Below are 14,047 nucleotides of genomic sequence, written 5' to 3'. Positions count from 1 at the left end.
CAGGTGGGAGTGGACACCTGAGAAATCACGCAGGGGCCAAGGTGGGCGCGGGACACACGTTCCAGTGCGTGGGGAGGCTACGGCGCCCCCGGTGGACATGTGGGTCAGCGGCGTCGTGGTGGCCCTGGGCAGGCGGTGGGCTGTGCGCCGCTTTCCCTCGCTGAGCCACGGGCTTCAGGGCTGCCCCATGTGGGACGAGCGAGCGCTGCCCGCGTGGGTGCCTCCAGGCGCAGAGCCGTACAGGGACGCGCAGGCGTCCTCCCGTTAGCTCAGGATGGCCGCGACACGCACCGGGCAGGGCCCTGCACAGGACGCAGCCCAAGACCCCCGAGACCCAGGCCGGGGCAGGCGCCTCTGGAAGGTCCAAGAGGGGTGGGGGCGTGCTGATGGTTGCCGGCCTGCGACAGGGAGGCGCCCAGGCCCCTCACCGCCCTGCGAGGCGCTTCGCCTTTCGAGCTGCTTCCGCTCAGGCTCACTGGGTACCCGGCGTCTGCCCCAAAGCCGCAGCCGCTCCTCCCCATGGACCCCTCCCTCGGAAGAGACTTCAACATGGGAAGGTCTGTCCAGGGGGCCCCCGGCCCCTCCGCTCTGTTGAGGTCTCCCTGGGGGACCAGTGGACAACCGTCCTCGGGGGCTGCCGGGGGCAGAGGGGCAGCGCCGGGCAGCAGAGGCTGGTGGCTGCTCCCTGGGCGAGCCCGCGCCCTGTCGGTAGAGCCCTGGGTGCAGAGCCGCCCGGCCCAGCCCGTCTTGCCTCATCGAGGTCCCGGCTGACTCCCCCTGGGGTGGGGGTCGAGCCACGCCGCAAAGACGGGCCGTGGGGAGGTGGGGGAGTGAGGGGACACCCGGGGGTGCCCTCCCCCCGAGTCTGGGCGGAAGCGGTGGGAAACAGGGGAGACTAGGTACAGGGGAGGGGGGTTCGGGCAGAGAAGCCTGGGGCGGCAGCTCCCTTCACAGCAGAGACCCACTTTTTATTCTATGGGGCACCCGCTTAACATGGTGCTGGAAGAAACACAGGAGCCGTTTCCTCTGAATGGGTGCAGGGTGGGTGGAGTTACACCTCTGCCTTCGACGCTGTCTGTGAATCTGGTCATCGTCTGTCCTGGGTACATTTATGTGTAAGCGTAAAGGACTTTCCTTGCAGCTCGGGCAAAAAAAATGCAGTTTAATTAGAATACTCGGAACGTGGCCAAGTGGGCTCCTGAGCCAAATTTTCCAATTCCCAGTCCTGACGTTTTCTAGCTGGGTAATCGGAGCAAGTCGACCCCCAGCCCCTCGACGGCCGTGCCCCCGGGGCCCTGCAGGCTCCGCTGCCGGCTGGTCACACCATGCTTTCACTTTCGCTCCATACTGGCCACACAACCTCCCAAAGTCCAGGGTAGCAGGATGGTAAACATTACGTAAGGTGGCTGTGCTGAGGTCACTCTCCTCACCGCCCAGGTGGCCAGCAGCTGACCCCTGGCGGGACCGCCTGGCCCGGGTGTGGACCCGCCCGGGGAGTTGGCCTGCGAGACCAGGGCAGGGGCGGGGCAAGCCGGCCCAGGGGACTGAGCGCTGCTGTGCGCGGGGAGGGAGGGCGCCCGAGCCTGTGGGGGGGCTCAGATCCCCTGCTGGCCCGCCCCAGCACCGTGCACGTGAGCGCGTGTGCGTGCGTGTGCATGTCACATGTGAGTGTGTGCATCACGGGTGCGAGTGTGTGCACGGGGGCAGGCCACTGGAGACGAGCGTGTCAGCTTCAGAGAAGGTGGCCCCTGGGAGGCTGGGGAGTCAGGGGCCCCCAAATAGGGCAGGCAGCAGGCGAGACGCAAAGTGCCGACGCTGCCCTTTGAGGAACGCAGCCTCCAGGGGGTTGCCCTGAGTGGGGGACCCTTGACCGTGGGCAGGGCGGAGCGGGAGGAGCGATGAGCAGACTCTGTCGTCCCCAGCCCACGCCGTGGGAGTAAGGAGCAGGCGGAAGACAGCAGTGTCCACGCCAGCGCAGGGCCAGGCGCAGCCGCCCCACAGATGACTCCCCGAGGAATGTGGGCCGACGGGGTCCTGAGGCCACTCACAGAGGGCAGGGCTCCAGCGCCCGTCCTGTGGCTCGTGTCCCAGTGGACATGCCGCTGCAGGCCGCAGGAAGAGAGGCCGGCCTCCTGCCCCCTTGGCTGGACTCGGGGGGCTCGTCTCCCCGTCGGCCAGGCGGCACCCCCAGCTCGTCCAGCTCGTCTCGTCTCTGCAGGACAGAATGCGTGCGTCCGGGGCCGGGAGGTGGGCGGGAGGCCAGGGCAGCCGGCCCGGTGGAAGAGTTGCAAAAATAAAGCAAACTCCCCAGAAATCCAACAGAGCCCCCGCCCCTCACCCAGACCCACATTTTGACATTTTGCCGCTTTTGCCGCCTCGTTCTCTGTCTAATTCTGTCTACTGAGAGCAGGTTGCACTCGTCACATGCCTGGAACACGTGACACTTCCACATACGTTCCCTGAGAACAAGGACCTTGGCTTAAGCCACCACCTTAAGGGCAGTTACCAAGAAATTCAACGTTACCGTAAAGCTTGCCTTCCAGGCTCCGAGCTTATTCCCCGCAAATGTCCTTCTGAGGTTTCTCCTCCGTTCCGAGATACCCTCCGGCTCGTGGATCGCGTTTAATTGTCCTTACCTCTTAGCCTCTCTTTATTTCTTTTCCACTTAAACTCGCTCAGCCCAGCCCCTCCCCAGCGCACCGTCCACTGGGGCTGTCACATTTCCAGGGCAGGTGTCCTCCCACCTTCCACACTAGAACCTTCCCGTCTGCCCAGGACGCCTGGGCCTCTTTTGCGCTAACCCCCAGCCCTGGTAACCTGCGCTCGGCTTTTGTCCTAGGAACTCGCAATTCTCCAGTGTTTTCTTCGCCCTTCACGTGGGAGCTTATATTTAACACCCTAGCACAGCCCGAGGGACACAGGTGACGATCAGGAAGACGTCTAGCCTGGGGTTCAGATCTCAGCCGACCCCGTAGGGGCACGCCGACCGGGCGTGGGGCTTTCCTGAAGTGAGGGACGTTCTGGCACCAGAGAGCACGGGCGCCCACGGCAGCTGCTGCACCTAAAGCGGTTCATGGTGCGCCGTGCGGATTTCACCCCAATTAAAAAAGGGAAGAAAAAGCCGAAGGCTCAACCAACGGGCCGACAAGCCACGCTAGAACGACGTTACGTAGGGGTGACCTTCACACGCATCGGGGCGGGCGTCTTGGGCGGGCTACGGCCCCGAGGAGCATGCAAAAGCCGCGGTTCCCGGGTATTGGCAGGAAAGTTCCACACGGAGGCTCTTCGGGTTTACAAAAGCCAGATAGGAAGTCAGGCCGGGGGTCAGGAAAGGTCCCCTAAATGTGCATCGCCCAGACGGCAAAGCGCCCCAGCAGGTTCCATGGGCAGGAGGGCTCCTAGGATCCAGATGGGACAAAAGCCAGAGATGAAAGCACACAGAGGGGGCAGGTGGAGGTTGAGTGCCTGCCTCCCATGTACGAGGTCCTGGGTTCAATCCTCACCACCTCCTAAAAACAAGCCCACATAGAGCATTAATCTGTTTCTGTCCAAAACACAACTCGGGCTCATTTTTACCTGTTTTATTGTCAAACTAAGAGGGTAACCCCACCGTGCCAAGGTCACGTCCAGGCGCAGCTGCGCACAGCGACGGTGTTTGCTTTGTCTCTGTCTCGTCTGGGGACGGGCTCTGGGCTCCATGGAGGCCGGGGCTGCCCCGTCCCTCGAGTCCACTGAGCCGGCCTCTGACCCATCAGCCCTTCTTCCCCCAGGAGAGTCCCGGCCAAGGGCCCCTGACACCTGCCCCCTTCCTGCCCGCTGCGCCCACCACCCCCAGACGTCCGGCCCCTCCCAGGATGCGCTGGGCCCTGGTGCTCCTGACTGCCTCCCTGGGTGCTCACAGTGCAAGTAAGTCTGGGGCCACCCTCCCTGCTGGGTGCCATGGGCCAGCTCCCTCCCCCACCCATTCCCTCCCCTCCCCTCCTCTTCCCCCCTCCCCAGAACGCCCGGAAGCTGGGGGGCCTCAGGCCGGGCAGAGGTCCCCGGTGACCCGCCCCGTGCCCGCCAGGCTGGGACAGCCCCACCTGCACGGCGGGCGAGGTCTCCGTGTCCAGGGGCGAGCGGGGTGGTGATGGCCTGCCACATGTCCAACGCCGTGTCCAGTGTCACCCTCGAGCTGTGCGTCCCCGGGAACCACTGCAGCGTCCTCTTCAGCGCCAAGGGCCCCGGCGACTTCTCCCATGAGGGCTGGCGTCTGCAGGTTGGAGGCCGGGGCGCGCGGCTGGTGATCGAGCATGCCCGGGCCTCCCAGGCGGGCACATACAGGTGGCACCTGGAGGGCCTGCAGCGGAGCGTGCTGCACACCTGGCTGAACGTGTCAGGTGAGGCCAGGGCGGGGCCGGGGCCGGGTGGGGGCAGCTTGGGGGGTTGGCCTGGGGCTCGCTGCCTCCCGCCCCCACATGGCCCAGCCTCGCGGGTACCTCAAAGCTTCCCCAGATCACGGCCCCTCTGCCCCCGCCCCCACCTGCACCCAGGAGACCCCGTAGGGCAGGAATGGAACGTCCAAGGCACCCCTCCCAGCTGCCCGGAGGCCCCTCGGCAGGGTCTGGGGGTCCCCTTTCTGGGTCTCTTCCGCCCCCAGTCCCCCACCTGCTGGGGGGCTGAGGGTCACCCCCTCACCTCACTGCCCCTGCCCCCGCAGCCACCGCCCCCGCAGCCTCCGCTCCTGCAGCCACCGCATCAGCTCCCCCCGGGGATGCCACTGACAGCGGCCGCCCGCCCGTGGAGAGGCCCAGGCTGGTGGCCGTGGTGCTCACGGTCCTGGCGGCAGCCGTGGCGGGCAGCGGTGTCCTGGCGCTGTGCCTGCGATACCGCAGCCTCTGGAAGTACCAGGAGGTAGGAGCCCTGCACCCGGGGGTGGCTGTGGGAGTGTGTGCAAGCACGTGTGTGAACGTGACCTCGTGCAAAAGCCTGAGCGTGCAAGCACGTGTGGGGTGTAGGCGTGTCTGGGCGTGGAGAGCTCGTGGGCACGGGGTGTTCGTGCCGGTGAGTCTGGGTGTGTCTTGCTCATCACAAGCACGCCCCTGTGCCCAGCCTCACCCCACCCTCCCTTCCCAGATGCAGAATTTCTCAGCCTGCAGACCCCCCTAGCGGAGCCCACCTGGAGGAGCCCACCTGGCGGAGCGCACCTGGAGGAGGTGGAGCCCACCTGGAGGAGCCCACCTGGCGGAGCCCACCTGGAGGAGCCCACCTCGAGGAGCCCACCTCGAGGAGCCCACCTGGAGGAGGTAGAGCCCACCTGGAGGAGCCCACCTGGAGGAGCCCACCTGGAGGAACCCACCTGGCGGAGCCCACCTGGGGGAGCCCACCTGGCGGAGCCCACCTGGAGGAGCCCACCTCGAGGAGCCCACCTCGAGGAGCCCACCTGGAGGAGGTAGAGCCCATCTGGAGGAGCCCACCTGGAGGAGCCCACCTGGAGGAGCCCACCTGGCGGCTGCCTCCCCAGCCCTGGAACCCTCTGGCACTCTTGCCTCCAGCTGTGACCACAGCCCATGTCCGCAGCCCACCGTGCCGGCCCCAGCTGGCAGGGCCAGCCTTCAGCACTGCCCTCGGCGACTGGGGGTCAGGCTGCACCTGAGCAGACCCCTCCCGCCCCTTCAGCGCCCGCCCCGGCCTCCTGGGGCTCCTGATCGTCCCACAGGGCTCGTTCCAGCAGGTGGAGTCGCCCCCACCCCACAGCGAGGTGGGCCCTTGTCAGGACAGCTCAGGTGGGCGATCGTTGTTTTACTGGAGAAAAGACAAAAATCCGGAGAGTCGCTCTGATTGAAAACCTCCAGCCCTCACTCGCCTTGAAGGTTCCCATGCAGGAGGGCCCGGGCGCTGCCCGCTGGCGGCCAGGCAGGAATGGCCCGGAACGCGCCACCCTCGCCGCCATGGCCACCCTCGCCTCCGTGGCAGGCAGGGGCGTGGGCTTGTGCTGGCACCTGTAAAGGGTCAGGGCGCTGGGTGCTGGGCCTCCGCCGGGTGTGCTGAGCTCAGGCCCCTGAGGGCGGGGTGGCCGCCAGGCGCGCTCTTCAGGTGCCTCCTGAAAAGAAGACGAGCACACAACGAGCAGACCCGGGAGCACACAACGAGCAGACCCGGGGAGCAGACAGCGTGCAGGCGATGTGGGGTGGGGAAATAAGTAAATATGTTTTTTTCTTAATAGTACTTTTATTGTTTCAAATTTTGTTGATACATATTATAAAGCATAAATCTATCCAAAGCATACACTCAGTAGTGTTCAGTATAACCAAATAGTTGTGCAAAATCTTTTTTTTTAAAGTTATATCAAAGTTAATTGGCAATGACATGCTTTCATCAATTGTAAGAAACATATCCCAGCAATGCAAGGTTGTTAGTTATGGGGGTGCTGGGAATCCTGTATTTTAGACACGATTGTTCTGCAAACCACAGCTTCTCTTATACAAATAATTTTTAAATGTTTAGGTTAATTTGTAATCCTGCCGTGGGTGTGGTGGGAGGGTCCACGAAAGTCCCATGAGCCTCCCTCCACCCTGCTCACTGCACACACCCGTGAGAAAAGCTACAAGGAAACGCGGGAGCTGGGGCAAAGACCACTTCCATGTTCTCCTCTGTACCTTTATTTTCCGTTTCCTCTAAAGAAGATGACCCGATACCCCTGCCTGCGGCCTCACTGCCTCCCCCCCCAGCTTCTGCGCTCTCCTCTGCTGTCGCCTCCTCCCTCTCTCCTTCCCCCTTTCTCTCGTGAGCTCTACCCCCCACCCCCCGGCCCCATCATACACACCGGCCACTCTGGCCTCAGGGATTCTGCACCTGCTGATCCCTCCCGTGGGACGCTTTCCCAGACAGCCCTGAGCCCTCCCTCACCTCCCCAGAAGGCCCCCCCCCAGGCTGGGGTCGGGAGGTGACATGCAGGACACGCCTGTCATCCCATGCAGCACGCGGGCGGGACAGTGGCTAGCCCGGCCTGGCCTGCAGCCGCCTCTCCTCAGGCACCGCCTCCAGGCAGTCCTCCCGGGGCTCCTGAGCCCAGAACCTTTGCTGTCGGCGCTGCCTGCCCCCCTCCCTGCCCCGTCCTGCCCTGACCACCAGAGGTGACCTTTCGTCTGGGCTCGCGGCACTCCGCTGAGGCGCCGCGAGCAGTTGGGTGCTGCAGGCAGGAAGTGCCTCCAGGCAGGCGGGCTCTGTGGGGGCGCAGACATGGCCCGACTCCCTCTGCTGCCGCTGCTCCTGGCGCTCGCCCTGCCCGGGGACCCCCAAGGTAGGCGCCCCCAGCCCCATGCAGCTCCCCGCGGGCAAAGCGCCCCCCCCGGGGGAGAGGTGCCCGGAGTGAGGGTGTGGCCCCCCGCAGACCCCAGCGCCTGCCCCCCCACCCGCCGCCTCCCCGCCTGCCCATCTCCCCGTCCCCCCTGCCGCTCCCTGTCCCCTGCAGGAAGGGGGGTCCTGCCCCAGCTGGGCTGCTGGTGACGCGGCCGCCCCCCCAGAGGTGCAGCAGTCGCCCCCCTACGCCCTCGCCCCCGAGGGGGGCTCCATCAGCATCACCTGCCGGACCCGCGGGCCCCTGAGCGGGGTGTACCTGCTGCGCAGCCAGCCGCGGCCCAGCAACGTCGCCTACTTCGAGACGGGGAAGGCGCCCACCGTGGACGCGGAGTTTGGGGCCCGCGTCGCCTTCTCGGGGCTGCAGGACAACCTCACCATCACCCTGGGCCCCCTGCGGCCGGCCGACACGGGCGCCTACGTCTGCCGGGCCATCATGAAGGACAGCGTCTCGGGGCCCGGGACCCTGGTGGTGGTGACAGGTGCGGGGCGAGGCGGGGCCCCACGAAGCTCAAAGCCGGCCTCCTCCAGGAAGCCGCCCCGATTGTGCCCGACCCCCATGCCCGCCCTGCCCCACCACCAAGCGCCCCTCTCCCTTCCTTTCTCCAGATGAGCTTGTGAGTCCGAAGGCCAGGTGCTCGGGCCTCCTGGCCGCCATGGCCGTGGGCTCCTTCCTCGCCGGGCTGGGTCTGGGGGTAGCGAGTGTGCAGGTCAGTGTGAGGGGTGGGGGGACGGGCGTGCACCTTCCTGGGCACTCTCCCACGGGCTGCCAGGGATGCTGAGCGTGGGGGCGGGCAGCCGGGGCAGGGGGGGCACGGCAGCGCGGCCAGCGCGGGCAGGAGGGCCCCAGGAAGCGCGCGTGGCTGCACGTGTGCAGTGTGCGGCCGCCAGCGTGCACCGTGTGCGTGTGGTGCGTGCCCGTGTGTGCACAAGGGTGTGTGCACCGGGGTGTGCCACGCGTGTAAGTGGAGCAGCGTGTGGCGTGAGGGGTGAATGGGTGTGTGTGCCCCGGAGTGCCAGCGTGCACGGACACGTGGCCGGTGTGCACAGGCGTGCGCGGGGGTGAGCACGGGGGTGAGCGCAGGGGCTGGAGGGCGGGGGCGGCCGCCTCGGGTCGGGGGTCCAGGAGGGCCGGGGCCCTGGCCAGGCCTGCGGACACTGCCGGCCGGCGGCTCCTGAGGCTGGAGCTGAAGCGCTGCCCGGGCGGGGAGGGGTGCGGCCGGGGGCTGGGGCCCGGGGAACGCAGCGGCTTCTCTTGCAGATCAGGAAGCTGTGGTCCAGGAGGAGCGGGAGCTCGGCCAATGTCATCTACGTAGACATGGCCTACAGCCGCCGCCCCTGCGCGCCTGCCGGCCCCAGCCAGTAGCGCAGGCCCTTGGCCCGGCTGCGCGCAGGGCTGCCTCCTCCAGGAAGCCTCCCAGGACCCTCCCGCCCCTCCAGCCCCGCTCGAGTCCCTCCCGAGTCGCAGCCAGAAGCTTCTCCAGCCCTGGGCGATGCCTCCCTCCGCCAGGGTGGGGGAGCGGGCAAGGGGTTGCCGAGGGGGGCCGGAGGCCAGCCTCCCACCCAGCCCTGCCCGAAATAAAGCGCTTCTGTGCTCCGACCCCAGCGATTTGTCTACTAGGTGGGAACAAGGCGAGGGGGGGGCTCGGCCCCCCGGCCTCCCCAGGATTTCTGCACCTGGGTTTACCTGTGAGAGCAGCGGGGGGGGGGGGTGGAGGGCAGCCCTGTGCCAACCCCGCGAGAAAACCCACCCTGCGGACGCAAGCAGAGCCCCCGGGAGCCTGGCCCAGCCCGGGTCGCGCTGAGCCCACGGAGACCAGCGGGGCCGCGGGACGGACTCGTTGGCCCCCGCGGTGGGCCGTGGCCAATGCCCACTCGCCTGCTGCGACCCGGCGTGGACCCCAGATGCGCTGCTCCCCACGCAGGGCCTTCCGGCCCCCACCCTGACTCTGACATCCCAGCTCTGGGGGCGCCGGGCTGTTATCTGCACCCCTGCACCCACCCACCCAGGCCCCATGCAGGGCACGCGCTGTCCAGGGGTGCCACCAAACGACCAAGATGGGAGAGAAGTCGGCTGCGTGGACGAGCGGGGAATGGGTGGTCTAGCCCCCCCAACAAGGACCCACTCAGATCCCAGCTCAGGCCCCTCCCCTCCCCCACCTGACCTCCCCCCCCCAACTCCCACGTCAACCCCACCTCCCCTTCCCTCCCCCCACCCCCCTCCTGACTCCAACCTCCCCTCCTCCATCTGTCCTCCCCTCCCCCTCCCCACCTGCCCTCCCCATCTGACCCCCACCTCCCCTCCCCACCCCAGCTCCCCCTCCACTTACCACCTCCCCTTTCCCTCCTCTCCCCTCCCCCTCCGCCCCCACCCCCCTCCTGACTCCCACCTCCCCTCCTCCATCTGACCCCCACCTCCCCCTCCCCTCCCCCACTCCTCCTCTCCTCCCCTCCCCTGCCCTTCCCCCACCTTCCCCTCCCCCAGTGTCAGCCACGTGAGCACAGCAGCTGCCCGAGTGGGAGCTCGTCTGTGGTCTGTGCCGTGCTCACCTGACGAGGCAGGAAGGCGCTGCTGGGCCTGAGCTCCCCACATTCTCACGCCCGCCCCCTCCTGCTTGCTCTGCCACCACCCCGTGACCCCGCAGGTCCCCCTCTGCAGTGTAGACGCCCACACGGGGGTCCTTCTTTCACCCTCCGAAGTCAGGTACCAGACGGAGGTGTCCCCACCAGGGGCGGCCGTCCCCGGGCACCGAAGGCCACCCCCAAGCAGGCCTCCTGGGGGGCACAGACGCCCGGCTCCCCGTGCCCGTCCCCTCTGCACCCCTCCCTGTGCCCCGGCCTCCCCCGCCATCGTCCACCCCCGCCTGCCCCCACCCTGCCACCCGCCCCCTCGTCCCTGACTGCTGCGCTGGGAGCAGGGCCTGGTGGACCTGGCCCACTGCGTGGCTGGCAGCTGCTCGGCCTCGGTCCACCTTTGCAAAAGGGGCAGGGGTGCCCATGAGAGGACAGCTGCAAGGCCCCTGCTGGCAGCAGGACTCCATGAGGGGGCTTCAGGCCACCAGCTGCCCACAGCCCATGGAGGGAGGGGGAGGGGAGGAGGGGAGGGGAGGAGGGGAGGAGGGGGACAGAGCAGGGTGGGGAGGGGAGAGGGTGGTGGGTAGGGAGGGGAGAGGGTGGTGGGCGGCTGTGAGGCCGGCCAGCCCGGAGGGCCCGCGCAGCTCTGCACCCCCGCCCGGGCTGGGCCCTGGGGTCTGCGTGGAGGGGGCTGCCGGGTGGGCCGTTGCCCGCCCAGCCCAAGCTCCTGGGCTCGTCGGGGCTGATTTGAGCACGAGCCCCGGGCCTCGGCCCTGGAGGACGGTGGGCCGTGGCCACGCCACCTGCGGCCGTCCCTCTGCAGACCCTGCCTCCGGGGCCTCGCCCCGTCTTGCCGGCCTCCCGGGACAGGCCGCAGCCTGGTCAGCCCCTGATGACACCCCTGGGCTTAGGGCCCCCCATTCCGATAAAAGCAGCTTCGGGGGGGTAGAGGGAGGGGGCGGGGCTGGGGGGGCGGTGCGGGCGGGGAGACTTCATTACAAAGACCCACCAGGGGCGGCCGTCCCCGTTTCACCAGCAGGACCTGGGACGCCAGGGACCCCAGCAGACGCCCGGGGAGCCCCTGCCCCTCTGTCTGCCACCTGCCCCCCCAGGCTGCACAGCCCCCCACCTAGCCTGTGGGCAGAGCCCTCCTCAGGCCTCGGGGGAGCCCCCGAGCCCATGCCCATGTCCTGCGGACTCCTTCCTGCATTAAACATTAAAGAGACCCCGAGACCCCCAGAAGAGACCAGTCCGGGGGTGGGGAGGGCATGGGTGACCCCGCGTGGGCCCGGGGGTCCCGGGGCACCTGGGGTTTGCTGTGGGCATCAGCTGCCCACCGGCCCAGGCCCCGACCTGCGTCTCAGGGAGCCTCACCCTGCGCGTCCTAGAACGAGGGGCTGGGCGGCCCGCTCCCCTCGCCCACACACCAGGGGCTCTGCAGGGGGTGTGGGGAAGGGTCCCAGCAGCCCAGGGAGCACGGCAGCCTGACGACCACGTGGGGGCAGCAGGCCGAGGCCCCCTGGAGCCAGCCCCGACTGGCCGTGGAGCCCGGGGTGCAGGCCTCCAGCAACACTGGTTTCCGGGTCTCGTGGGGGGTCCTGCCCTCGCTGAGGGAGGGGCCTGGGGGAGGGGAGCGTGCCCGCTCCCCAAACCCACCAGCCGCGCCCACTGCCCCATAGCCCCCACCCCGTCCTCTTTCCCAGCACTGCCGAGACCACATTGTGCGTGCATGATTTTATGGGGGCTTTTAGGGTAAAAGTTTAGCCTCTTCCCGTGTTACTAAAACATGTGCCGGCTGAACTTAAAAACCAACAAAGAACCGAGAGGCTGGGATTTGCCGGGATCAGCCAGGGCTCAGCCCAAGGCTGCAGTGGCCGCAGGTGGAGGGGACGGCGGGCAGGGCCCCGTTTTCTAACACACCGAGAGGCGGGTGCGCAGTCAGCCCTCAAAGGCAAGACGGCTCAGCTGTGTGGAATGCTCGGCCTCCCACAAATGCCAGGTGCACCCACAAATCAGAAACATTCCGGGACCCGAGACACCGAAGGGGCAGGGTGTGGGAGAGGTTGGCGTGTGAGGAGCGTGCGCAGGGCGGACGGTGGGAGAGGACGGAGCCTGGCCTGGCGCTGAGCTTCCGAGGCATCCAGCCCGGCGGAGGCCACGCCAGGAGGCCAGCAGGCCACGGCCGCCTGCCGCACAGAGGGAAGGGGCCCCGGCCGCTAGCAGCCTGCCCCTGTCCCTGTCCCTCGGGGCCAGCAGGGAGGAGAGCCAGGCCTGAGCTGCACGGCCCAGCGGCCGGGGGCCCGTGTGAGAGCGGGGTCCTGGGCAGGGCACGGCTGCAGGCCCGGCCAGGCCGGCTCAGCTGTGTTTCGAGAGCACGTCTTGGGGCTACCTGGCCCCCAGGCCACTGGTTTCCATCCCCTGGGTTGGTGGGAAGAGAAGGGACAGGCGGTGCCTTGCTGTGGTCAGCTGTGGTCACGGCAGCTCCACAACCCCAGAAAGTGGCCGTGACCCGGGTTCCATCCCACTGGTGCTCGGCCGGCAAGCAGGCTTCCAGGGTCCTGCTGGGGTGGCAGGGGGGAGAGAAGTCGCTTTCACTGAGAGCCGGCGAGCCCAGTGGACGGAGGGAGGCTGAAGGGGGGGTCTTGCCCCGGCGGGGGTTTCCAGCAGAGGGTCCGAGGGCCAGAAGCCTGCCCGCTCCACTGCGGTGGGGGTGACGGGCCCACCCACCCCTAAGCAGCTGCTGCGAGGCCAGAGCGGTTCCACCAGCCAGGCCCTGTGCGCCTCACGACGGCCCCGGACCGGGCCAGGAGGGCTGGCTAAGCCCACAGGCAGCAGGCCACCTCCTCTTGGCCTTCCATCCGGCAGACCCTGTGAGCCGTTCCCAGGGAACAGAATCTGGGATCGAGGAGGTGGCAGGCAAGAGCCAAAGGGGCCGAGGCACGGCCACGGGGGACTCGCTTCTCCTTCCTGACCACTTGCCCTCGTGGCCGGCACAGCCGCCGGGCCTCTGTGGGGGGGGAGGTTGGAAGGGGACATAAACCCCTGCTGTTTTAAGCCTCTGTGGTCTGGGGGCTGTTTGTTACTGCAGCAAGTCCAGCCCTGCCTGACTGATACAGTCTTAGCAATTTGATCCCCAGATATCCAGTGCCAGAGTGCGGGTGCCTGGAAGGTGCTGGGCTGGGGGCTCAGGGGAACCGCGCTTGGGTGGGGTCGTGCGCAGAAGCTGAGGTCGGGAGCCAGGCTCCTGGTCCCTGGGAGAGCCGGTGGCTGAGGTGCTGCGGCGGGGGCCGGGCTCACCTTAGGACGTGTGGGGAGCTGGGTCTCGCTGCCCGACGTCTGGGACGTGTGCCCGCTTGCCACGTCCTCCCTCTGGCCAGGACTGGGGTGGGGGCAGCCTGGGCCGGGAACGGGCCTCGCGTGCCTGAAAGCCGATCTTCCTGTGCTCTGACGCCCGAGTGACCCAGAAGCCCTGGGACCCACCAGGGAGCTGCTGCCGGGCACCCGAGGCCAGGCTCGGTTTCCAGATATCTGCGCTGTTTGTCCCCGCCCCGGGCCCTGGCAAACGGGGAGGGACTGCGCTGCGGCTTTTGGCTCACCCGGATGCTTTCCTGTACTTGAAAACGAGGTGCTGAGATGCTTGTGGCCTCACCCCTCCGCCGGGAGGGCTCTGCAGGCAGCTTGGCTGCCCCCTTTCTCCCTCCTCCCAGCCCTGTGCGAGCCTTTGGGGACAATGCCCCCCCCTGCAGTTTTGCCGCTAGCTGCTGACAGACCCCCTTGCGGCAGCCCTTCCTAGCTCAGTTTATTTCCATGTACGCCCCCGGTTCCAGAGAGGTGATGCGTATCCAGTTTCCACTATGTTTCAGCATGCACACATGTGTACATACTTAGGGATGTGCATGCATATACACACATGCACATGTATGACAGCTGCACACATGTGCACGCGTACTTAGGGTGTGCCCGTGTGTACGCACCTGCTCGTGTACATGTGATTACACACATGTGCACGTGTACTTAAGGGTGTGCTCGTGTGCACATGCCTGTACACATACAGACAGCTACACATGTGCATGTATACATACTTGGGGATGTGTGTGTACATGCCTGCACACATGCGGCTGCACACATGCATGTG

General features: G+C 67.2%; 2 protein-coding genes across 3 annotated transcripts; both read left to right on the top strand.

The window, feature by feature from the left end:
- Positions 1–3,008: 3,008 nt before the first annotated feature.
- On the top strand, positions 3,009–6,207 carry SECTM1 (secreted and transmembrane 1). 2 transcript variants are annotated; one of them, XM_058283255.2, is made up of 4 exons: positions 3,009–3,906; positions 4,162–4,379; positions 4,700–4,893; positions 5,116–6,207. In XM_058283255.2, exons 1-4 carry the CDS (start codon positions 3,698–3,700, stop codon positions 5,146–5,148), a joined length of 654 nt encoding a protein of 217 aa, XP_058139238.1. In that variant the 5' UTR covers positions 3,009–3,697; the 3' UTR covers positions 5,149–6,207. The 2 variants fall into 2 exon arrangements, with proteins under 2 accessions (XP_058139238.1, XP_058139239.1); XM_058283256.1 differs by having other exon boundaries at positions 3,836–3,906; positions 4,067–4,379.
- Positions 6,208–7,172: 965 nt separating this feature from the next.
- On the top strand, positions 7,173–8,120 carry CD7 (CD7 molecule). Its single transcript, XM_058283254.2, has 3 exons — positions 7,173–7,282; positions 7,506–7,820; positions 7,948–8,120. Exons 1-3 carry the CDS (start codon positions 7,222–7,224, stop codon positions 8,118–8,120), a joined length of 549 nt encoding a protein of 182 aa, XP_058139237.2. The 5' UTR covers positions 7,173–7,221.
- Positions 8,121–14,047: the final 5,927 nt, after the last annotated feature.

The sequence above is a fragment of the Dasypus novemcinctus genome, chromosome 21 (assembly GCF_030445035.2).
Source record: "Dasypus novemcinctus isolate mDasNov1 chromosome 21, mDasNov1.1.hap2, whole genome shotgun sequence".
Lineage (NCBI taxonomy): Eukaryota > Metazoa > Chordata > Mammalia > Cingulata > Dasypodidae > Dasypus > Dasypus novemcinctus.
This window is presented reverse-complemented; position numbering and strand designations above follow the sequence as displayed.